Source organism: Strigops habroptila, chromosome 19 (assembly GCF_004027225.2).
Source record: "Strigops habroptila isolate Jane chromosome 19, bStrHab1.2.pri, whole genome shotgun sequence".
NCBI classification, from domain to species: Eukaryota; Metazoa; Chordata; class Aves; order Psittaciformes; family Psittacidae; genus Strigops; species Strigops habroptila.
In genome coordinates this window covers 3437320-3462853 of record NC_044295.2, presented here as the reverse complement: position 1 = coordinate 3462853, position 25534 = coordinate 3437320, and the positions used below count along the sequence as shown (strand labels likewise).

At 55.9% G+C, this 25534-nt stretch overlaps 1 protein-coding gene across 4 annotated transcripts in view; it reads right to left on the bottom strand.

Moving 5' to 3' along the window:
* SRCIN1 (SRC kinase signaling inhibitor 1) overlaps positions 1-25261 on the bottom strand; it is a 72275-nt gene extending 47014 nt beyond the window's left edge. The window contains exons 1-2 of one of the 4 annotated variants that reach the window (XM_030508875.1): positions 25108-25261; positions 14798-14860 (exon numbers count right to left, since the gene is read on the bottom strand). In XM_030508875.1, coding sequence (XP_030364735.1) covers positions 14798-14860; positions 25108-25129 — 85 coding nt within the window. In that variant the 5' untranslated portion in view covers positions 25130-25261. Of the gene's footprint in view, positions 1-3924; positions 4058-14797; positions 14861-25066 lie in introns of those variants that run through there. The other 3 variants (XM_030508878.1, XM_030508877.2, XM_030508874.1) reach the window with 3 other exon arrangements.
* Positions 25262-25534: the final 273 nt, after the last annotated feature.

Genomic DNA, 25534 nt, shown 5'->3' with positions numbered 1-25534 from the left:
TCCCATGTCATTGTCAAAACCCAAAGTGAAGGAGAAATCCCATCTGGGCAGCCCTGTAAAAAGCAGCAGCTACTTCCCACCTCGCCGGGTGTTATGACACCCACACATGCACATGGGAACAGGAGAGGAGTTCACTTGCTAAATCCCATGGGCAGCAGTGCCAAGTGCAGGACCAGCACGCCCGACTGCTCACTTTGTGCTCAGGATCAGAGCCTTGTCCCCACATCCTTTGACATGGAGCACATGTGCCAGGCTGGTCCCTGTGTTGTCACCCAGGGAAGGGGGATCTGACACCCCAAGAAGCTCCTCCAGCCTTGTCCACCTCATCCTGCAGCTCCTGTTGTGGTGTCTCTGCCACCACCGTGCCTGTCCCCTGCCTGCACACAGCACAAGCATCCCACTACAGCAGCTGAAAAGCATCAACCAGCCCCTATCCTTCCTTTTCCTCACCCTGTCTCCTTGGATCAGCATCTCTCTGGGATCTTCTGCCAGGTCCAAGCTGGGAACCATACCTACCCTCACCCAAGTGCTTCCTCGCAGGAGGACAGTGACCAGAGGGGACAGCACCAAGCACAAACCATGACCTGTGCCATGGGCCTGGTACACAGAGCTTGGTAGCATCAGGGGATGCTCTGAAGGCAGCCGATGGGCAGGAATGTCCCCATCACCATGCAGGAAGAGAAGCATCCAAGTGGAAGTTTCTCCCCACATGTCCTGGCCCTCCTGGACACCCGAGCAACAGGAAGCACCAAAGAGCTTCCCATGCTTAGGCAAGGGAAAATAAGATGGGCAGAGGGCAAGGTGGCACAGGAGAGCTGGGAAAGCCAGGGCAGATCTTTGCCCTGCCATCAGCTTCCTCTCTGACTGTTGGCAGAAGGCCGAAGGCAGCAGCATCCTCTGTGCATGTAGAGCATCCCTGCTGGGAAAGGGAGGAGAAAGGAGCCCGTGTGCCCTTGGCAGGGGTGGCTGGGGACATGCCAGCAGCTTGGGGATGCAGGACACAAAGGAGAGGAGAGGCTGGAAGGGGCCAGGTTCTTCCCAGCACAGATACAAGCCACACTGTGGTCTGGTCTCCCACATACAGGCAGCAGCAATTCGAGGCAGTGCAGGCTGGCAACTGGGATGGGAGTAGCCAGATCTGAGCCTGGGGATCCCCTTCGGAGCCAGATGGGAGAGGGAAACTGAGGCACAGGGCTGGGGGAGGAAAGGTCCTGGCCCAGAGGGAAGAACACACAGGGAGCATGGGTCTGGCTGCAGCTGCAGATCTGGGGTGCAGAACGGACCAAACGCAAGGTTGGAGCAGGAGGAAAGCACCAGCAGAGCCGTGTGCTGCCTTCATGGCCTGGCTGGATCAGGATTTAGCATATCCCAGTGGCAGCACCCACTGACTCTCAGCACTGTGCTGAGACAGGCCAGAGCCAAGCATCCCAGGGAATCCAGGTCCCTCGTGCTCAGCTGTGGGGAGAAGCCTTCGGGATGAGCCCAAGGTGATGGCACCCAGAGCCCCCATCACCTGCAAAGCTGTCATCTCCATCCCCTTTTACTTGCAAGCAGGCGAATTCCTGCCCCAAGAACCCACCCTGCCCTGTGGAATCCTGCAGGATTCCCAGCACTGACCAGTGCCACAGTTCAGGAATAGCCCCAGAGACACAGATGTGCCCACCACGCTCCTGCAAAGCTGGGTCACAGTACGGGTCCTGGGTGCTCCCGCCTGGAGCTGCTCAGACAAATGGTTCTGGAAATCAATTCCAATCTATCAGGCATCAGGAAAGTGATGAACACCCCTTCGAGACACCAAATCGATGGTTCCTCTTAGCCCAGAGCAGAGGGAGGGAGGTGGGAGAGGCACAGTGGGGGAGCATGGGGAGGCGTGAGGGATCCCTCTGCAAGGAGAAGTTAGGTCCAGTTGGAAGAAAACGGCCCCAAACCCAGCTCTTGGTGTGGCAGAGAGCAGGGAAGATGCGTGTCTGCATGTGGTGCAGCTCCAGGGATGGATGGATGGATGGATGAACGGAGACAGGGCATCATCTGAGCTCATGATCAGAGCTTAGGATTCGTTTCTTACTCTCATCTGTCTGCAAGCACAGCAAGAGGGCAGAGGCATGGGGAGGTTGTGGAGCAGGCAGGGGGTGAGGAGGGGCTGGCAGAGAGGAGGAGGGAACACACATCGAGATCAGAAATGAGTTCCTGACAGGACCATTGTTCCCTCTAATGAGGCACTGAGGGGAGTCACTAAACAGAGCAAGGCTGCCACAACCGCTTCCATGGCAGGAGAAACGGGAAGGAGCAGTGTGGTCAGGCAGCAGGAGGGGGGATTTGGTAGCAGGAGCCTCCAGCATCGCCCATGGCCACAGGCAACTGTGAGCTTATAGCCAAGAGCCGGGCACAAGGAGGCCGTTTGCTGCTCAAGGGATGCAGCAGCTTGGACACACAGGCAAGCTTCAACTCAGAGAGCCTGAGATCGAACGCAGAGACAAAATGCAGCAAGTGGATGGAGAGGAAGGCTAAAGGATGGGAGACACAGCTCCCATGCAGGGGAAACGTGGGCAGCAGCACCCCAGAGTGATGCTCCTGTCCCTTGTGCCAAATGCACTTGGCTCAATTCTCCAAGCCAGCTCAGCAGCAACTCTCATCTCCTGCCATCAGCGCAGTGATGCTGACCGCTGGAGCTGCTGACAGCAGCCTCAACGTGCTGCACCTCATCAGAAGCTAATTCATCTGACAGAGCATAGCAGGGCCGAGGGAGGGAACCACCCCCCCATCACCATGTTCAAGCCAAACCCATGTCTTTCCCAGCCCTTTTGCTGCAGGCTGGAGTCACCAAAAATCTCAGTTCCATGAGAAAGCGCCCAGGAGGGGGATTTTTCCCAGCTTGGCACATTGGGGACCACTGGCTGCTCAGCCCGGCACAACACTTGGCCCGTCTCTGCCTTGGCACGGGAAGATCCAACTCTTCCAAAGACTTGGCTCCTGCTGCCATCGTGATGTGCTTGGATGCACAGCCCGGAGCTCAGCAGGTCCAGCCACGGCACCGTGTGCTGCTCCCGCAGCCTCCGGGCTGGAATTATGGGGGAACTGCCTTTTTGAGTGATTCCTGACAGGAGATGGGGTGATGCCAGCTCTGGTGGCTGCGGGGGAGAGGCTGGAAGAAGCTGGTTTGGTGTTATGGAGGGGCTCAGGAAGGCTCCTGATGGGGTGTGGAGAACAGACCCTATTTATAAGCGCCCAGGTAGCATGTAGGCGGGTGGCCACAGCCTGCTGTGCCAGCATGGTTAGTCACAGCTACTTAAAAATCAGGAACGCTGAAAACAACCTGCTCAGACCCACATCGAGAGCCTCTCCCAATCTGAAAACATGGCGTGACATGCGACAGGGCTGCACTGACAGCATGATGAGAGACCCCGCTTGCACAGACCGTGGCACGGGGATGCTGCTGGGACACGTCACCCTCTTGTCTACAGGGCATGAGGACACTGAGGTGCCAAATCCCTACAGGGCTCCCTGGCTGGCACTACATCCCCCAGTACATCCCACCTCGGAGTGGGATGCTGTAGGCGACACCAGGATGAGGTGCAGCATCCCCAGAGGCAGATTGCATCCCTCCTGCTGGCACTGAGCAAACCCTCTTGCTCGCTCCTGCACTTCTTAACCCACACCAGGGCACATCAGATGGAGAGCTCCAGCCCTTCCACCAGCACCAGTCAGAAGCTGTCCAGGCAGCGAAGGTTTAGTCAAGCAAAAGGAGGGCAGCAGCATCTGCCTGCAGCCCTGCTGCCTCCTCCCACCCCACTGAGCATCCAACCCAGCCCCGCACCATCACCTCCCGGGGGGGCAGAGCCCACCTTCATGGTGCTGGGACTATCCCCGAGGGACCAGCATCACCAGGTGCCTGCATCCCCATCACGTCACCCCCCTGGTCCATACCCACGAGCAACGGAGTCAGCCTGTAGTCCCCGGGCTCGGCGGGTCTCTCCTGCTCCCGCAGCCTCGGCACGGCTCTAGGGGAAGCTCCAAAGGGATGCTTTGCCCAGCGAGGAAGCATGGTGGCACCCAGGCAGCCGAGAGGAACCAGGAGACGGCTCGGAGCAGGGCTCCGAAATCTGTGTGACAAACACACGCATCTCATCGCATATGTTTAAACCGGAGGAAGGATGCTTTTCCTGATCACTTGGCATTTAAAGCAACACGTCAAGTTAAATCTAAGGAGACGGATGGAGCCGCATGAGCTGTTTGTGTTAATGAAATACAGGATCGGACCGTTATTAAACACGTATGCAGCGAGGTGGGGTGGTACCGACCTTATCACACGGCGCTGACCCCGAGGAAAGCTGCACGCAGCGACCGGCGGCGCTCAACCCTGCGGACACTGTTCCCTTACATCCAGAGCCGGATCCTCCACACCGGGAAGCGGAGCCGGAGCAGTGCTGGATGGCTGGAGGAGCTCCGGAGCTGGTGGTCTGAGGCCACCCGGGTCCTGTCACCCGTCAGCCCCCGCTGCTGTCCCCAAGCTAGTGAGGGACGTGCGGCAGGGCTGTCTCCATGGCTCACAGTCAGTGCCACAGCTCCCCTGCCAGCCGCCATTGCATCCTCCCGGCTCCAAGCCAGCACTTTTCCTCACATCCTTTCCCTATCCCAGCAACTTTTCCCCCCCTGCCCGCTTTGATTCCTCCGCTCCGTGCGGATGTCTGTCTCTCCTGCTCTCTTTCCAGGCTCAGGCGGCTCAGAGATCCCCGTAGGTCTCTGGGTGTGTTTTTTCCTTCTTTTCTTCTTGAAATGTCAATGTGCCCCCTCAAACACATCACATGGGCTGGGAGCCAGGAGCTGGTGCTCAGCCACCATCACTGCCACTGTCCCCTCCCTGGCCTGCCAAGCCAAGGGCTGTTGATGGGCTATCGGTGTGCCATGGGCCACCAGCCCCACTCAAGGAGCTCTTCCCATGCTCCCATATCTACCCTGGCTCTGGGTGCAACCCTGGAGGATGCACATGTACAGGGCACCAAGGTGCTGGTAACGCCAGAGCCTATTTTCCTCCCTGATGCCACCAAACTGCCCAGCCCCAGGCACGGCCATCCCAAGTCCTGTGCTGCCTGCAAGGGCTGCCCATGGCCCCGCTGGCCCTGGGGGGCGAAGGAAAACCAGGAGCTGCCTCCCAGGGGTCCCACAAGAGCCTCTCTGCAAAGGTCTTGTCTCCAGGACATGATGCTGGATCTGGTCCTTGGCCACGTCAGGTCACAACCTGCTGCTGATGAGTGCTGTACAGGTTGGGGTGACCCTCCCTGAAGCTGCCCAGAAACCTCCCCGGCCAGGCTGGCCCTGGCAGGGGCTGATAGAGTCACCTTGAATGAGTGATGAGCACGCAGTGAAGACCTGAGAGATACTGTAGGCACAAGCCAGCTCCTCTTGGTCCACCCAAACTAATGAAGACCATTGCTGTGCCTGCATTTCAGTGGGTGTTTGCATGTCCCTTCCCCCAGGGAAGGTGCTGACCTCACCACAGGTACTCCAAAACTCAGTCTTACCCCAACCCAAGGCCATGACACCCCAGAACAGCCTTGACCTGTACTGCAAGGATCCCCTGTAGATAAGCAGCACCCAAATGCTGGTGGGATGATATTGAGAGCAAACTCCAGCAGCTCCCCAAAACCACTTGCACATGCACTTAGGGGGATATTTACACCATGACTCTGGTCCTGGTTATGGGAAAGCTGCTTTTCTACCTGCAGAAAGTATTAAAGATCCAGCTGGGAGCACAGTGGCCTCAGCACCACCCCGAGAAACCCAGTTTGCACAGGTTGAGAGTCCCACCAAAGGGCACTTTGCTCAACAATGAGATAGAAGCCCATTAAACCACCTTCATTAGAAAGACATGGCTCAACTGCTCAGGAGATGCCTGTCTGCAAGAGGGTTTCTCCCAACATCTGAGCAGAGCAATCCCAGCTAAGGGAGCGTTTGCTCTGCCCAGCTCCGGGCTCTCATGCTTTAGAGCCCAACCTGCCTCTCTCCTTCCCACCTTTTTCCCAGTGTTAGGAATAGCCTTTGCAAACTCACCTTGTTTTTCTCCATCCCTTATTCCCAGTGTTTCTCCTCTCAGCCAGCTCATTCTGGCATCCTGAAGGTTCTCTCATGGACTCACAACCACTCAAGCCCAGCCAGCCCTGGCTGGGAAGGGCTGTAGAGCCCAGGAAACCTCATATCAAAGACCCAGAGGTAGGTTTTACCCCAATTTCAAGACGGGGAAACTGAGGCACACATGGCGGGGAGCGGGCAGGAGCACTTGTGGCTCAGAGCCCAGCAATGGCAGGACAAGAAGGGAGAAGCTTGGGAAGGCTGGAGCCCTTCCAGGCTCTCCAACAGCCGTAGATGTGAGTCACAGCTGGCACAGGCATTCACTGCATGTTCTGCCATGACGACCCCCCAAAAAAACCCATGTTCCTCTTTACTGAGCACTTCTGGGGAGCACTGGGCTGGCTCCTGCACATCATACACACAGAGGGGGCCTATTCCTCTTCCTTCCTTAGTTTGGGACCAAGGACGTCTCTCCCTTCACGCTGATATCATGACTATCGTCTGTACCCTGTGTGTTATTTGTATTGGCACACCGGCTGTGCTGTGCTCAGCCAACACCGTGGGGAAGAGGGAGGACTTGCTCCAGAGAGCTTTGAGTCAATACAGGCAACAGAGGAGAGAGGCAGGGAAACATAAGCAAGGGCAAACAGCAGGTCTGGGGACCTCCTGCATGCCAGGACCCACAGCATCCTCCCTACCACAGGGACGCTGGAGCTGAAGCTGGAGGTTTGGGGCACAAAGAGTGTGTGGGGATGGGAGGATGCTATGCTGGAAAAGCAAACACCATTACTGCCAGCAGGATTAATTGTCCTTCCTGCTGATCCCTGAAACCTGGCTCACTCCTGCTGTGGGAAGGGCCAGAGGACGGGGTGACCTTTTAATTCTGATTGCTCTGCCGATGAGGAGTAAATAAGCATTATTATCAGTTAAAAGCTGCTCAGAAGGGCCCGCCTGCAGATCTACTGCTGTCTCACATCCATCACATGGATGGTCCCCATGCTCCTGGGGGGCAGAGCACCACCCGTCCCTTATTTCCAACAGGGAACTGAGCTGCCATGGGATGGGAGCTGGAGCCGAGGGCAGCACCGAATGCAAGGTCTACCCCAGGACCCTTTCACCACCTCCCATCCCAGCTCCCACCAGTACCGCCTGCTGCACCATCACCACAGGGATGGTCCTGCTGTCACTGTGGGAAGAGGCACCGTTACCTACACCCAGACTTGCTCAGTCACGAAGGCAAATGCCTGTTTTTAAATCCAGAGAGAGATCTTCCCACTCTGGGGCTTCCCAAGGCTATGACTTGTCTGCAATGCAAACCTGAGCCACTTGTACATGCAAAAAGCCCATTGCTAGGTGACACCTCATCCTCACCAGGGATCAGCTGCGTGCCAGCAATGCAATTCCCACTGAGAGGCTGGTCGAGGGAGCTAGCACATCAGAGTGAGACATCCCCATTTACACCTGCAACACCAGACATGGGCTTGCTCTCAGCAGCTCCACAAGGAGCTGTTTCCAGACAGCACCAGCACCAAACCTGCCTGCAGGGGAGAAGGATGCCCATTGCCCTGCTCTGTGCCTGCTCTCCAGCCACTGGTGCCAGCTCCAGCCTCTCCCCTCCACCAGCCAATTCCTCTGTCTCCATCCTCCTATTCACTCTGTAAGCTCTTTAGAAACATGATTGCATCTTACAATGCCTGTGTACAGCCCCGAGCACAATGAAGCCTCGCTCGGCCCCGGCACCACTTCAATCCGCACAGTAAGACAGTCATGGGGTGGGAATACAGCCGGGACACAGAGCACAGCTTTGTGTCTGCTCACAACTGGGCCCAGCACACTCAGTCTATACAGCAATATTCATGCATGCGGTGTCCTGACACGCTGTACACAGTAGGTCTATTGTACATTGTTCAAAAGACAAGATATTGGGGGCTGACCAAGGCGATGCTGCTCAGGAGCAGCGATGCTGAGTTCCAGCGCTAGAGGAGGAGCAGGGACTGGCCACACCAGGCAGCCAAGGATGCTCAGAGGGGCATAGAAGAGTTAACCAGGACCAAATCATAGAATCCCTGAACGGTTTGGGTTGAAGGGACCTTAAAGCTCATCCAATCCCAATCCCCTGCCATGGGCAGGAACATCTCACACTAGAGCAGGTTGCTCCAAGCCCCTGTGTCCAACCTGGCCTTGAACACTGCCAGGGATGGGGCAGCCACAGCTTCTCTGGGCACCCTGTGCCAGCGCCTCAGCACCCTCACAGGGAAGAGCTTCTGCCTCAGAGCTCATCTCAATCTCCCCTCTGGCAGGTTAAAGCCATTCCCCTTGGCCTGTCCCTCCATCCCTTGTCCAAAGCCCCTCTCCAGGTTTCCTGGAGCCCCTTTAGGCACTGGAGCTGCTCTAAGGTCTCCCCTTCAGGAGCCTTCTCTTCTCCAGGCTGCCCCAGCCCAGCTCTCTCAGCCTGGCTCCAGAGCAGAGCTGCTCCAGAGGCCTCCTCTGGACTCACTCCAGCAGCTCCACATCCCTCTTACGTCAGGAGCCCCAGCTCCATGCTCAGCATCACCTGCATGCCCTGTGCTGGGCTGCCCCTGCAGGCCAGGTCCACCCTGTGTGAATGGACATGCCCCATTCCCGGTGGCTGAGGTGAAAGAGATGCAGGATTTGAGCTGTTTCTGCAGCAGCAAGTCTGCTCATCCTCATGACCACAGGCACAGACAGACAGCATTTCCTTGCTTGTCCCCAGGCGTTTGAAGCATCAGGGAGCCAGAGAAGGAGCCTCTACTTAAAGCATCGTCCCTGGCACGACACTGAGCTGGGCAGTGGAGATCTGATGGGAAACCAGTGTCTCACTTTCCCCTTCTCACTCCACAATGCCCATTATTGGGCCAGAAAAGGCCCCATTAGGACACGAGCTCTGCCTCAAACCAGCAGTGGGGACTGTGACTGTGGGTCAGGGTGTTTAGAACAGACCTTATCACAGTCCTCAGGGTGTCACAAGTGGGAAGAAGACCCTCACCCATGCACAGTAGAGCACCAGCCTCAGGGCAGCTTAGAGCTGAGTGGGCAGAAAGGCCTTTTCCATCTCAGAGGCTGGTGATTGTACCATACTAGATGTACGTCTGCTACCATCAGAAATGGGGAGGAAGCCAGATAAAGGAAAAGGAAAATAAAATACCCACTGGAGACCTTTTGACACCACACAGCTAAAGGCACTCAATGCATTTCACAGCTGAAGGGCCAGGGAGCATAATTTCTCATTAAACCCAGCCAACTGATAGCTGATAAGTTCTTAAGTAATAAAAAACTCCTTAAACCCCAACGAGAACCTGGAGGTGTCAAAGCAGCTCGGGAGATGGCTCATCCTCCTTGGAGGAGCAAAGGGAACAGATCTGCAGGAGAGAAACCAGGTCCACGTGGCTGCTCCGCCTGCCGAGGCTGCAGGCAACATCTGCCGAGGCTGGCATCACCCGGGAGCGCTGGCAGAGCCCATCACAGATCCAAGCTGGGATGTGCCAAGCGGTGGCAGGTGGAGCCGAAGGGAGAACTTGGCACCCGGAGGTTCATCAGCCTCCCACGGGGACCAGTGCCGCCGTGCACCGGGACTCAGCTCCATTCGCATCCCAAGCTGTTCCCGCGGGCACCCGCTCGGTGAGCCCATGGGGCTGGGGCTTTGCTCCCCAGCTGGTGAGGAAGCCAAAACCCGCCTGGAGAAATGGGAAGCGAGAGTTTGTTCCCCAAATCCACAACCTGAGCGATGCCTGGCAGCACAGCGCAGCCCCGAGCTGCTGCAGCAACCAACACCTCCCGGGCCAGGCTGGCGCCCGCAGCACCCAGCTCCCACCCGGTGCCATGGCACAGCACCAAGTCCTTCCACACTCATGGTACTTCAGCACCCTTCTCCCTTTGCTCACTTGCTGAGCGCAGATGCAGCAAAACCCACTTCCACAACGGGATTCGGAGCTGAGCCTTGTCCCATCCTAGGTGGGGGGGTTACAGGAGACGTGCCCTGTTCTGCATTCAAATAGCGAAGGGAACATACGCCAGGGCCAGCTGCTGCAGCACTTGATGCAAGTTCAGATCCTGGTCCAGGTACCTGGAAGGAGCTTTCAGTTTTAGCTCTGCAAAGAGAAAGCCTTGGCGAGGGCAATGCTGGGTTTTGGGGGGCCACAAGCTCCCTCCTCCCCAGCACTTTATGGGGGGCAGAGTTCCCAAGTACCACAGATGAGGCTCATGACCCTTTAAACCACTTGGCATGGACCAGCTCTGCAAATGCCAAACCATTTGAGTGGCTGGGGGCAAATCTGCAGGATGGGATGAATCAGGGGGTGTCACAGCAACCCCTGGGAGCCGCATCCATCTGGACCAGCCAGTGATGCTGGCGCTGCTCCTTACCCACCTGGAAAGCCAAATCTCTGCATGCCAGAAGGGAAGCAGTCACCTGCCTTAAACCCAGAGGAAAGATGGAAGGTTTTTAACAATTACTTTGCAGGGCATAGAAAAAAGCCTCAGGTGCACATCCCTGGCATTGGGATCAGCGACTCCGGAGCTGCCCAGGCATTTTGGCAACCCCCAGCTCCTCATCCCATGGGAACATCACACCCTTGATGACCCCACGCCGGTCCCCATTACCAGAAGGCCACTGCTCCCCAGTCAATCTTACTTTGAAGGCAGCCCTGGTTTACTCTGATTTAAATCAAAGCGCTGCTAGCTACAGTGCTATTACCACTGCCAAAAACTGGGAACTAAATGGCGTTTCCCCACCGCTCCATTTATATTTCTGTGCTCTTTACCCATTTGTAAACTGCAGGAGGGAACAATTTAAGGCATCTGAGTGAAATGCTTAAATTAACAATTTACAAATAGCTTAATTGAGGTCCTGGTCTCCCTCTTCCTGAGCAGAAGCTGCTAAATGATTGTGAATCATTCCCATTTATTGGTTCTTGTGCTGTGAATTACAGGCCCTGGACTACGATAAAGGCTTTAATACCTTGGTGCAGGCTGGGAGTACCCGCCACTTACACCCAGCACGGCTGGTGACAGACGGCCACAGCCACGGATGGGAGCTGAGGAACCAGAAACCGTGGTGAGAAACCGGCGAGTGATACAGGAGGTAGACAGAAGTGCCTCGAGTGGAGGGATGCTACAGGGTGTGCAGCCATCTGGGGGCTTTATATAGCTCCAAAGAAGGGCCTGAGTGGTTTGCGCTAATGGAACACTGGGAAGAGGTTGGTACTCAGATGCAGTTTGGAGGATGGGGAAGTTCAGCCCCATAGTTTGGTCACAGTGGGGAGCTGGGGTTTCATACACCACCCCATGAAACAACTAGTTGAATGCAACAGCCCATTCCCCAGCAGCAGCCTCCGCTGCAGACCCCAGGCCCGGGGCTGCACCCTGTTCCTCATCCATGCCTCGCAGAAGTTCATTCCCAGCAGGAAAGGAGAGGAGCCGTGCCTGGGGAGGGCTGGGATCTGCTCTGCCTGCAGCCTCGCACTTGTTAAACCTCTCGCTGGCAGCCAAGGACACTCACGTCTGCATCAAACTACTCAGCTCCCAGTCTAATTCTGGCACATCAGACAGTAATTATAGGTACATCACCGGCGCTGACAAGTCTGGAGCTCGTCAGCCCCTGTCAGCACAGCACTGCAGACACCCCACAGAGAGCACAGAGGGGCTGTGTCCCTCCCACCCGCTCCTAGCTCTATTTTGGGGATCACTCTGCACTCCCCAGCCCACAGAGACCCCCCCCTTTACCGGGGGCTCATCCCACCACCACCAACCCCATCCATCTCTGGGCGCTGGTTGGAAAGGGAGCTTCATCTCCCACGGGGTTCCACAGCCCTGGACCGTGCTGGGGTGGAAGATGCATGTGGGGGGAGAAGTAATAATTTTAATTAAAAGGCAAATGACTGCGCTGGAAGTTGACTTGAAGCACAGAGATATTAAAAAGCCATTGACTCTGAATTATTTCTCCCTGGGCTGCTTGACAGGGAAAAGTGTTCAGATAGCACGGGCTGGTTTAACATCCTGACTTGGGGAGCCTCAGCAAGGGGAGAGGTGAGTGGGCACCGCTGGGCAGCAGATGGGGACATCCCCTTTCCCTGTCCCTTGGCAGCCAGGAGCCCCTTGCCCTCTGGTCTGTATGAGCCAGCATCATTCCCGCCCAGAGCTATTGTCCTCCCCTTGGGAAAGCCACACCATGTGCACCCTCAGCATCCAGGCTGCATGGACCTTCCCAGCTCAGCCCCATCACAGATGACCCCTTGCTTCTCCCTGCTCGGTTCTGGGGCTTGGCTCCATCTAATGAGTCCCTAATGCATCCTGTTGGCTTGCAACAAGACTTGGGAAACGAGAGACACCTCATAAACCTCCCTGCCTGCCTCAAGGGTTACCGTGAACCGCATCACTGCCAGAACACGAGACAGGATGAAAGAGCAGTGCTGATTCCCATCACCAAGCCGTGGGTCTGTTCACCTAAGCAGGTACTAGCAACCTTTCAGAAGGGGTCAAAGCAGCCTTCTTTCCATGGGAGACAAGCTCATTAAGTGGCATCGTTACATGTCTGCAGGATGACCTTATAACTGTCTATATGTTCACCTCCGCGAGGATGCAGCTTCTGAGAGCGGGGGCTCTTTAATCTTGTTCAGACAAAGGCAGAACAAGATCTGATAGCTGGAAGCTGAAGCGTCAGACACACAGACAGAGAAGGGAAATGTGTTGAAGAGGAAGAGGGAGAGCCTGCATTGAGCAAGGTGGCTTCTCCATCACTTCCCACTTTGAACCGAGGCAGGGTGTCCTTCTGAAAGATAACATCCCCTCAGCTAGAAGTTACAGTCTCGATGCAGGAGTTAGTGCCAAGACTTTACAGCCTCTTTCACCCAGCTGGGGTCAAACTGGGTGATGAGAAGGGTTTTTCTCTTGAAATGGGGTCTTGAAAAGATCCCTTGAACACAGAAAATCCCACAAATGCTTCACCCCCACCCCTCAGCCTTCCTTGTTGTGCTGGTTTTCACACCTCCAGGTGCTGCCTGACCCATTCAAGAACTTGAATCCCAACAAAGCACCACTATTAGGCTACTTCCTCCCCCAATACACTGAGGTTCAACACCAGCAGGACTTGCAACCCTCCCCATGAACATCCGTGATGAACCTGCCAGGGCTGGCTGTGCCTCCCATTTGGAGATCCAACTCCGAGCTCCTATGAGGAGCAATAGAAGCCATGGCCATGAGCAGCTTTCCAGCCTTCTCCCAAGGAAGCAGCCATGCAATCTGCTCTCCAGCTGAGGGGCAAAGCATGCACACTATTTGGAGCCAGGAATGTAATTCCATGTGTAATTCCAGGGTAGCAAATGAGCTAGAACAACATTTAGCACCCATGGGCACACCCCTATATGGATGCAGGACCTGGCTGTGGGCTGCTGTCTTCATCCTGCTTCCCCACTCCTATTTTGGGACAATGTGTTCATTCCAACAAGGCAATTAAATTACAGTGCACTGTTCCGGTGCCTTGGTTTTACACCGCGAAGGCTCTGGGGTGGGGAGGCCTGGCACACCCCACATATTACAAGCTTGATTTCCTCCATCGTCTCCAGCCTGTCCTCCCCAGCACAGCCCTGCCTGACAGCCACAGAGAATCATGGAATGGTTAGGCTTGGAAAGGACCTTAAGATCATCCAGTTCCAATCCCCTTCCACTAGAGCAGGTTGCTCCAAATCCTGTCCAGCCTGGCCTTGAACACTACCAGGGATGGAGCATTTACCTGTTTGGCAAATGGGCATTTACTTCTGCTTTGGGCAACCTGTTCCTGTGCCTCACCACCTTCACAGTAAAGAGCTTCTTCTTTATATCTAAGGAATTCATGCCATAAGACAGACAGACAGACATACTGGTGCATCTCCCTGTAACTTCAAGCTAGAACCAGCACAGAAAATCTACCTGCTCCAGGGCAGGAAGCCACCAAAGACTTCATGATGGCTCCTGAAGAGCCCATCCCATATGGCATTCAACTGAAGATGCTGCTCATGAGCAAGGAGGTTTTTGTGAAGGGAGATGTTTTCCTGATCAACTGGATTGATCAGTGCTGCTGCTGCTGCTGCTCTTGGAGTTATTTAGCCTGGAGCTGCTGCCCTGATTGACAGGGCTCTGGTGCACTTCTCAGCCTCCCAAAAAAGAAGAGCTGAAATCATTGCAGAGACACTCTGGCAACGCAAACAGCCTGTTAGAGGCCAGCAGATGCCACAGAAATCAAATCTATTATTATGACAGACCCAGCAGGGGTTGCTACTGAACAGATTCCACCACATTTCCCCTCTTACAGCTCTTCTAAACCAGCCACACTTCCACAGCCGGTTCCTAAATAAGGCACCTGCCTCTCCACCTAACCCCCAGAGAGGCAGCATCCTCCTCTCATTCCCCTTCGAGAGCTTTCCCCTCATATTCCCAACAAGGAAAATCCCAAACCTTGCAAGCTCCAGCATTTGGTGGAGAAATGGTCCCTCCTGGAGCATCAGTGATGCCTCCAACTGCGGAAACCCTCCCCTGCAAAAAAGGATGGGGGCTGATGCCTTCATCATCAGTGCAATAAAAAGCCTCCTATAAACACCCAAAAAATGAGCTAAAGGTGCTGCTCTCACCCACCACATTCCCTGCACCTGGAAGAAGGGTGGGGAAGGAGCAAACATCAAACATGAAACAAGCAGGTAGAGGGAGGAGCACGCTGCTGGCCCCCAGCCCCGGTACTGACCTGGAGACTTTAAACAAAGGGAACAGAGTCCTGGCTTCTTCCCTCCTGCAATTCGATCGAGCCCTGGTTAGGGACAGGAAAGGAGGAGATTCATGAATGAATGCGATCCAGGCAGGAAAGTTTGCCAGGGATGGAGGGGAATAAACAAATAAATCAGAGCAAGCAAACATATCATAATTGTGAAACAAAAGAGCAGCAGCAGAAAGCATCTGAGAATGAAACACGGTGCGGGGAGCAATGGGGAGCTGGGATGTGCCTCACTGTGCAGGCACAGGAGCAGCAGCCCCCTTCCACCCCGTGGCCATGGTGCCAGACACCCCCTTTTCTGCACACGGGGGGGTTGCTCCCATGCATAGGGGCGCAAACATCCATGCACACGGGCTGCAAATGAACCCCAAGATGCCCCAATCTGCAGCCGCTGTGGGGTCTTGCCAAGCCCAGGCGCAGGATGCTTGTTGGGAAGAGTTATGGGCATGGAAGAGCAACGGAGAATCGGAGTAGATGGGCTTATCATGGTGTTTTTTCTGTCACATACTCAGTTTGGACCTGTCTATCATATGTGAAGCTGCACAACCTTGAGGCGACGTGAGCAGCAGCACAACCTGTCCTGGGCAACATCAGCTCCAAAATCCCAGCGCCAAAAAGCACCTTCCTCACCCCAGCTCTGTGGGGTTGGGAGAGACATGAGCACGACACCGAGAACTGAGATGGGTGAATACAGGGGGGAAGAGGCTCTGCAAAGGGGCCCCCTGGAGCCAGACTCCCCAAGCATCCTGCCCGCAGGCGCTGAGCCCTGGCTCCCAGCAAAACAGCCCCAAGCTGCTTTGTGCCTCTGTTTTTAGGGCCATGGGATGGTTTTCTTCTCCCCCCCTGCAAGCCCCTGTGCCTGGAGGAGCAGGGTGACAAGGGCAGGGGCAGGCAGGGGACAGCCAAGCCAACAAGACCACAGCACCCACAAGGATCTCTTTCTTTGCTGGCAAGCGGGCAGAGCAGCACCCGTGGCCAAGAGGCAGCTCAGCTCATCCGTCACAGCCATGGGACATTTGTCCCCTTGTCCCAAGCCTTTCTCTTCTCCACGCATTCTTGCTCTGGTGCCAGTTTTTCCATCGCTGCCCTCAGGGAAAGACAAGGCAGCTTGTGAGGCCCCCCTCGCCCAACAAGGAGGAGAAGGAGGGTAGCAGGGGAATGAATGCTGTTTCTAACCCAATAACCCAATAAACTCATCAACCCTCCCGGCGCTGCTGAAGCTCTGCTCTGCCATTGCCGGGATGCTCCCTGTTATCCCTGGCTTTGTGGTGAGGTCTCACCCTCAGACCCAAACAGGGGGAATTCGGAATGTGCAGCTCCCCCCCTTCCCTCTGCTGAGGAATCCCTGTGGATCAGGGTGTGGATTCAAACACCTATGGTTCGGGAATGGTTTTCACACCCAGAGTGAGTAAATAATCTTCAAGGCACAAAATAGGAGAGAAACAAAGAAAGAAAAGTGGAAAATCCTTCCTAGATGTGCTTTATTCGTTTGTTCGATAATTGCAGTTCAGGTTTAATTATTCATGCCATGTTTTGGAATATGCCAGGAAACACTCCAGAGTGAAGCTGCTGCTGGTTGTGGCTGTGGTACCTCCCTGAGGGCAGGGTGCTTGGCCACAGGTGCCTGGAGGGACCCCGGCCAGCCTGCCCAGGGTGGTGAGGCACAGGGTGCCCAGAGAAGCTGTGGCTGCCCCATCCCTGGCAGTGTTCAAGGCCAGGTTGGACACAGGGGCTTGGAGCAACCTGCTCTAGTGGAAGGTGTCCCTGCCTGTGGCAGGGGGTTGGAGCTGGGTCAGCTTTAAGGTCCCTTCAACCCAAACCAGTCTGGGATTCTGTGAAAGCAGAAAAAGGAGGGGGACAAACGGGGTTCCTCTTGTACATTTTCCATGGCCTAAGACTGAGGTCTCCAATCTCGTCCTCAGGATGTTCTTGGTGTTGGGGGGAGGAAAAGGCTGCGGGTGTTTCCAGCACTGCCAAGCATCCCAAGCTGAGGCCCAACAGCAGATCCCAGCTCCCGGTTTCAGTCTCTGCTTCACTCTATGTTACCTTGGGCCAAGGACTTGCCCTGGGAGCTCCTTGACTTCCTCAAGCGTGGAAGGGAGATAACAGACTTGCTTTTGTGAAGAACTGGGGCTGACAGCTCAAAAGAGCTAATTATTGTCTGTGGAGCACCATAGCCTCCCTGGAGTTATGTTGGGTGAGATGCCGAGTCACAGGGTGGCCAAGCCATTTGCTCAAGGTCCTGCTGCATCCTGGGGATGGAGCTGGCCCTGGAAGCTCCCAGACCAAAGGAATCCTACCCCAACTTATCATATGTGCTGGGCTCAGCGTTAGCAGGGGCCCTTTTATTTTGCACTCTTGTGCAAGCCTCAAGGGAGCCACACAGGTCCCCATCCTCTAGTGAGGGACATCGTGCATGGAGAAGATGCTGCTTCACACCACAGAGCCTGGGCAGCTCACATGGAGAGAACAAAACAGAGGCACAGACAAAGCCAGGAGCCGCAGTGGAGGAGCCTGGCCAAGCCCTGGCCGTGCCATGGGGCGGGTTGAGCAGGGCAGGAGCAGGGCATTGCTTTCTGCAGGTGAGGAAGAGGAGGAGGGCAGGGAGAGGGGTGGGGAAGGAGCCATCTCAGTGTCCTTGAGTGTCCTTTAGCAGCTTTGCTTTTCATGCAGTGCAGCGGATGAGGAAGGACTGACAATCCCAAACTGCTCTCCTCTTTGATTCCCACCACCACAGAGAGAGTTGAAAGGAAGCAGCAAAGGCGAGAGAAAAGAGGAGGCGTGTGGGAAAGGAGGAGGGAGAAACAGAGCAGGTATGGGGGGAAGGAGACACTGCTGGTCCCCTTCATCCTGGGAATCAGGTCCCTTTAGAGGGCACACAGGCTCTCCACGAGCCTCCCACTCCCACCCATGTCTTGGCACACAGGGGAGGCGAGGGCAGAGGATGCTCCCAACAGCCGTGCACTGATGTCCTTTCCCCAAAGCACACCCATCACCAAATAATCCCAGGGGAACACCATTCCCAAGCGGGCTGCCTGCCCCTGAGTGCTCCTAGAAGAAGCTGGAGGAGGAAGGGAAAGTGGGTGGCCAAACTCCACACATAGCAAGCACAGCCTTCAGCCTCCCCGTCATCCCCTGCAGCCCTGTGGGCAGGGGGCAATGCCACAGGCTGGCACGGGGAGGTGAGCTGGCAAGGCTGGAAACACGCAACTGCTCTGTGTTTAGTCTGGGCAATGTGTTTTTAATGAGCCATATAATGTTTTTCAAATGATGCTGGAATCATTAATCCTCCTGAAATGAGACAGATCCTGCCGCCCGCGGGCAGTGCCAGGGCTGCCTGTTGCACAGCTGAGCAGGCAGGAGCTGCCTCTGCTCTGCTGCTTTCAGCGGTCCCATCAAGATGGGACCCTTATAACCCTGTCCCCCACTTCTACAAGGGACCCAGCGTGGGGCTGGCTGGACCCCTGAGCCACAAATGCTCATCTGCAGCAGGCACAGCCAGCCGGAGGAGGACCACGGCTCTGCAGCTCTCACTGCATCTCCTCTGCTTCATGTTCCCTCACTGCATCTCCTCTGCTTCATGTTCCCTCACTGCATCTCCTCTGCTTCATGTCCCCTCACTGCATCTCCTCTGCTTCATGTTCCCTCACTGCATCTCCTCTGCTTCATGTTCCCTCACTGCACCTCCTCTGCTTCATGTCCCCTCACTGCATCTCCTCTGCTTCATGTTCCCTCACTGCATCTCCTCTGCTTCATGTTCCCTCACTGCATCTCCTCTGCTTCATGTTCCTTGGTGACACCCACTGATCCGAGCTGGATCTGGCCCACACCAGGCTCGTGCATTCCTTTCCCTTGTCCCACCATGCACCGACTGCCTCTTGTAGACATGGGCTGCTGATGGTCTCCAGGGCTATTGGTCCCCAGGACTGTTGGTCCCCAGGGCTGCCAGGCACTGGAGGTCCCTCCCTACTAGAGATGTTCCACAGGGGCAAAAATGATCAGGGAAGCCAGAAATTATCTGGGCAACAAAAATGATCAAAACCAACCCCATAGCAGCTGGGAGGAGCTCCTGTCATCCCAAACGACCCTGCCCTCTGCCTCCTGAGAGCATCCCAGTTTTCCATGATCGGGAGCTGTCAGGATCCAGTGCTGCCCCTCCAGCCCTCCCAACAGACGGTGCAGCTTGGGATGGGCTCATCCATGGGAATGGATCCATGTGATGGGCTCATCCCTGGCAGTGTTCAAGGCCAGGTTGGACACAGGAGCTTGGAGCAACCTGCTCTTGTGGAAGGTGTCCCTGCCCGTGGCAGGGGGTTGGAACTGGATGAGGTTTAAGGTCCCTTGAACCTAAATCAGTCTGGGATTCCATGATTCGGTGATGTAGGAAAAGGAACAAACATGGGCTTTTTGGGCCTTCCCACCAGGTCACTACAAACAGGATGGTGAAGCCAGGAAAAGGCACGTACGGGGCAAAGCAGGGCAGGAGATGGCCACTGCTGCTGCCTCACAGAGGCAGACACCCATGTCTCCAGCCCTGCCTGTCTCCCCATGCATTTTCCCAGCGCTCCAACTGGAATCGCGGGAGGGAGGTGCTGTATTTTTCCATGCACGAAGATCCAAAGTGTCACTTTTTTCCCTTTTCTCTTTTCGGAGCGCGAGAGAGCTGGTTCATTACCATAAAACCACCGAGCCAAATAAACCCCTGAGCAGCGTGACAGCATCCCTCCAAATAACAGGGGAGAGGAGAGGTTCTTCATCTCCAGCTCTGCCCTTGCCAAGCACCACGGCAAGGAGGAAAGTCAACTGGCAGGTGGTTGTTTCACACCCTATTACTGAGCACTCAGCTCGGCCGAGCCGCCTCCGAACCACTGACAGATGGATGGGATCAAGCAAGGGAATGCTTGGGAAGGGCAGAACCACTCGGACCCTCTGGCAATGCTGGGAGAGGAGTTGCCAAGCCCAGATGTTGGGCAGCTGGAGGAGGGATTTCTCTCTAAGGCATCCCTGTCGCCAGGTACCCAGAAATATCAGCATCCTGGTGCACTCATGATCCTGAAGGAGCTTCCAGGCAAAGCTGGAGGTGGGCAAGGGAGCGCCATGAGGCTGACTACAGGCTTGCAAGATGCATATGTTCCATGCACATCAATTCCATAGGAATTTGGCTTCTGAAACATGCCACTGCTTTGGAAATGTGCGTGGCCTGTGGCACTGAGCCTGGATCCAATTGGAGAGAGAACCCAGTGCAGCCCCTTCCTCCCTGCACATCACTGGATTCCCCCCTCCATTTTCATCTCTTTTGCCTCCTTCCTCCCCTGATTGCACCATGGGCCTTATAAAGGACCAGGGGGATCCTACATTGGGAAATGCATCCTGCAGAAATCCCACTCCACCTCTCCATTCCTCTCTCCTATTCCCACAACAGCTTCCCCTGAGCTCAGCTGGGAACAGGATTGGAGCCTCTGTCCTTCTGCACTGGGTCTCAGTTCAGCTCCAAATACCCCATTAAAAAAGAAAACCACAAAAGCCAGACCAGATGCCACAACCACTTTTCAAATCCATCTCTCTGGAAGCCAAGCTCCTGGGCTGGATTTGCAGCATCCCTTCCCCACCTTGGGTACCCCTGCATCCCATGGGAAATTAAGGCCATTAATGGGAGCCACTGACCGTAAGACTTTGATGCCCATAAGGCCAGGGTGCCCACAGCAAAAATTCCAGGGAACAGGGAGATCAGGAACCAAATGCTGTTTCCCATCATTGTGGCTGCAGGGAGGTGGGTGAGAGCTTGTGGGGCAGCAAGCCCCAGGCTGGGGGCTGAGCCGTGACGCTCTGTGAGGCTGCAGCTCCAGAGCAAGGGAAAGGCAGGAGATGCTCAGGCTGGCTGCAGGACAGGAGCCATAAATCTGGGCAGCTCTTGAAACATGGAGGCTTTTAACAGGCTGTAATTGAAATATATAAACTTGAGGTGGAGGAGATCCAACAATGCCAGCCAAAGAGGCTGTGCACAGGCTTGGCTGGAGCTGAGGGCAGAGAGCACCCATGGGTGAGGAGGATGGAGCCCTCACCTCCATCCACAGCCATGGCCCACCCTTCTTCAGGTGCCCCATTCCAAGTGCTGAGACACTACGGGGTGACCTGAGCAAGGGGCTATGGGGTGAGACTGGAAAATAAGCTGCTCCTTGCCTCTCCTTTCCCAGAGATGCTGGAAAACTGGTTCCCAGTTTAGGGCTGGAGTGCAGGCGCTGCATTTCCCCCAGCCGGAGCTATTAGTTATGCTAGAAACCTAAATGCATCATCTGCCTTCGCCCTCCTCCCTTTGCAATCAGAACATTTCAGCATGGGGGTGAGGGGAAAACAAACAAACCAGAAGTGTTCATCCCCCCTCCTTTCCTCTTCCTCCCGCCCCCACCAGCCCTCTCCATCAGCCCTTCTGTTGGAGATGAATTTAAGAAAAGGGGAAAAAAAAAAAAAAACCCCTAAAAAATCTTCATTTGCATTCATTCTGAAAGTGGAAACCAGGCAGGGGGAGGGAAAAAATAAAAACAGCTGACAGCCAAGTTTTATTATCCCCATTGGGCGGCGAGGAGCAAATCAGTGATTCTTTACCAAGCATTTAAGCTCCGGGTGCCTCTTTGAGCCTTGGTGCACCTGCAGCTTGGCACAGCCAGGAGGGGGGTTAACAAGGACCCTCGATGGGGAGCAAGCACAGCTGATGGGGAACAGCACCCATCTCGAGCTGAAGATGCTCACGGGGATGAGCTGGGACCAGCCCGCATCCTCATGCCTTGCTGCAGCTGCTGGAGATGGAGCCTGGTGTATGGGCAAGAGCCGCTCACGTGGACCCATCATGGGCTCCAGATCCATTTGCATGGACCCATCATGGGCTCCAGACCCACTCACATGGACCCATCGAAGGCTCCAGACCTACCCATGGTGATGCTAAGAGGGTTGCTGGCTGCTTTTTGAAGCCAGTAATTCTGCAGAGCTTGGCCAAGCAGCTTCTACACTGCACCCCTGGGACCTCAGACCTGGCATCTCTCACCTCACCCACCTAGAGGTGTTCTAATAGTAATAATTATAGTTACCAAACTTGGCTGGGAAAGAGCCAATTGAGCAAAACACTGGTGGTGGGAGAACTTCACAGCCACAGAGTTGGCACCAAAGGGAGTTCTGTGTCCTTCTCATAGCTCCTCACCCAACCCCATGGCAGCAGTGCCCCAGGGCTATGGGTGCTGGTCTCCATCACACTGCTTTGCTGGAGCTTCAGCACCTCCAAGCCAAGAGCTGCAGAGCTGGAGCGAGCAAGCAGCAGTTTGTGCTTCACAGATCACAAGTAGCAGCAAGCCAAGGATGCTACCCCAGCACTGGGAACGGAGCAACATGTGAAGTGATTCCCCCCAGGAAGTGATTCCCCCCAGGAGTGGGGACTGCGGCACAGCATCCTTCCTCCTCCCTGTTTGCACACTGCAGCTTCCCAATGCCCAGTTCAAACCCCGCTCCACTGCATCCTTGAACCTCTCCAAAACACCCCTCCAAGCCTGCAGCCTCCCTCTTTCCTCCCCAAAACATTAACAGCAGGAGCCTCAACACCGCTTATCCATGCACACAGCACCCTGGGGATGCCCATACCCCTTCACCTCCTCTTTTAACCCACCACATCCACCTCATCTCCCACAGCAGGTACCCAGCCCTGGCTGCGTGAGGATGCTCCCTGCAGCCCTGGGCCACGCTCCACGCTGTGGGACATCACTCACACGTGTTCATGCGTGCCAGGCACGTCCCCGGGGTGCAGAGGCAGCCACCGTGCACCCGGCTGGGATCGATGTGTGGCAACCGAGAGAATCAATTCCTATAATTAAACCCTGCACTGCTGGGCTGTGTCCCTCCTGCTCTGCTCCCCCCAGCAGACGTGGCTGTGGGGTTTTTCAGCCCCACAGCAGTGGTCCATGGGGAATGATGCTCTCAGCCAGTGCCAAGGGAGCACCCACTTGGGTCCCTCCAGTAGCGAGGGCACCCAGGGCCTCCTGCTCCTGCAGCAAGACTTTGGTATGGAGAATTTCTTGGTGGAAAAAGAAAGCAGAGGCAGGCACGGGTGGGTGTTTCCACCAGGCTGGGCCTTTGCTGCGAGGCTGATGCTGTGAGCACCAGGGGAAGGGAAGGAGACAGGAGGAGGAGGATATGGGGTGACAGAGGTGCCCTCCCCCTGGGGTGAAGGTGTCCAGCAGGATGGAGCAGGTTCATGCCCCAGGCAAGACACACGCAGAGAGGTGCAGAGAGGTGCAGAGAGGCGCCTTTATCCCCCTTTCCCTAAAGGGAAAACCCACCTTTTGGGGGAGTTGTGCAGCTTTCCTGCGTAGGGAACCAACACTGAGCCTGGCACCGATGCTTCCCTCCCAGTCCGGTGCAATTGCCACACCAGTTCTCAGTATCACCCTCCTTGTTCTCCCCACCCCCTTCTCCCATTCCAGCCCAACTCCCCAGGAGCAGGATGAGCATCTCCCAGCGCATCTCCCAGACCACAAACAGGACATTCCAGATAAAACCAAATGGGGTGAGCACCACTCCCTGCCCATCCTGCTGGGAGGGGAGGGACGGCTCCTGACAAAGACTAAAGCTCCCTTCATATAAAGGCACCAGCCCTGGAGCTGCCAGGGTCTCTGGGTGCTCATTCACCCCCAAAACACCCACCGGGCTGCCCCCCCGGGCTGGTCACAGCCCACCAGCAGCTCCCTGAGGGAACCATTTCCACACTGACAGCTTCAGGGGGAGTCTGGTGGGGAATAATTAGCACATCGGTAATGTATTCCTCATTAAAATGAGGGAAGAGCCACCACTGGGGCTTTGGGCAGCTTGGGGGTGGCATTCCTGCACCCCAGGCTGGGTTTGCTGAGGAGGGCGGGATCCTAACCAGCAGCCCCCACACCAGCAGCAGGATCCAGGCAGACCCTGAGCAAGTTTGGGGTCTCCATTCAGCAACAGGGAAGGGTTGAATTCCCTGACTTATGTCAGGGTAGGGGACACCCACCCACCCTGGACCAGCTGAGCTGAGGGACCCCTTCCATCCTTAAGCAAGAGATGGCTGGATGTGAACCCCTTCCCAGCCCAAGGTGCCCACAAAGGGGTGCAGCTCCCAAGGGCCCCGCACCAGGCACATTCCCAAGGCTAAGCACAGACAAACCCAACTTCCCTGGGAGTTGGGTGCTGGTACCCACGCAGCAGCTGGTGGGTGGGCGCGGAGGCTGAAGCATCACCACTCCCCAGCCTGGCTCACCACAGCCAGGGCGAAGAACATGGAGAGAACAAAGAGGGGAGAGGCTGCGGGGCGCTCCCGGCAGCGAGGGCAGACAAAGGGACCCCTGACAGCATCCCTGTCACCCACCGGGGCTGGGCAGCTCCTGTGTGACACAGGGAGGGGGGAGCAGACCTGTTACCCCCAAACACACAGGGAGCAGCCGCCTGTGGCACAGGGCAGGGAGCCTTTGGAGTTATTTTAAGTTTCCTTCTCCAGTGCCTCCCCCCACACCCAAACCCAGGTATTTTTCCTCCTCCTGCCACGATGCTGAAGACACCTCAAAAAGGACAACCTGCAGCCCTATGGCTCATCCTGCCCTTTGTGTCTCAGCAGCAGCTGGAGGGGAAGGAAAAAGGGGAGAGAGCAGGTAGGAGAGCACCCTCCCTCCTCCTCACCCATCTGTCTCCACAAGCTCACAGAGAAAGGAAATCCAGAGCCTGGCAGCATCCAGACCGGCTCGGTCAGCAAAACATCATGTTTAATGCACAACGCTGCAACAACGGAGCCAGAACAGCCATCGGCACAATAACGGGTTTCTTCGAGCATCCCCTGTGAGCCCCCGCCCCCAAACACCCCATCGCTCCAGCTCCCCGCACCGGTGCTTCTAGGACAGTGGCTCTCCAGCTACTTTATCCCTCCAGAGCAAGGCAGCCCCAACAACAAACCAACCCCGAGCAGCAGCATCACCACCAGCATCAGCTCAGCATCCCCCCAGCCCATCGGTCCATGGTGCAGGGAAAGCCTCCAGGCAAGGCACCGCATCCCCAGCGCAGCCGATCCCGACACACACCCCTCCGGAGCATCACAACCTCACACACGCCCTTCCACCAGGGTATCAATTCAACCAGCAGCAAACTCCAGTGCTAATTCTTCCCCCACCCTGGGCATCAGCGACGCTGCCCCGGCGAGATGGAGGGAGGAGGCAAAAAAACCAACACGAATAAAAAAAATACCTGCTACTTAAGAATGGATGCACATAGTGAGAGTGACATGCCTTGAGAGGGTGTATTCCCCATTTCTGCTCTGCTTGCTCGCCTGCTTTTTCCTTTCCTTTCTCTCCGAGAGGGGCTCAGGCCCGGGCGAGCATGGGAGACGGAGGCAGGAGCGCGAGCGAGCGGGAGCGAGCGCGGAGGGATGCGCGTGGGAGCGCGCAGCTCGGGATGTACAAAGGAACAAATGGGAAAAACACATTAGCTCATGATAGATTAATGTGCGGGGAGACGGCTCCCCCTCTCCGCTCCCTCTTAAAGGCCCCTACGTTTTATTCGGCGATAGGTGGCTAGATCAAATGCCAGGAGCAATCCGGGGCTGGTGGCAAGTTACCCCCGTGTGCCATCACCCACCGACAAGCGGAAGAGGCAGCCGGACCCATGGGGGATGCACGGGAGAGGCAGCTCTGGGTGATGTGCAGGAGGAGCATC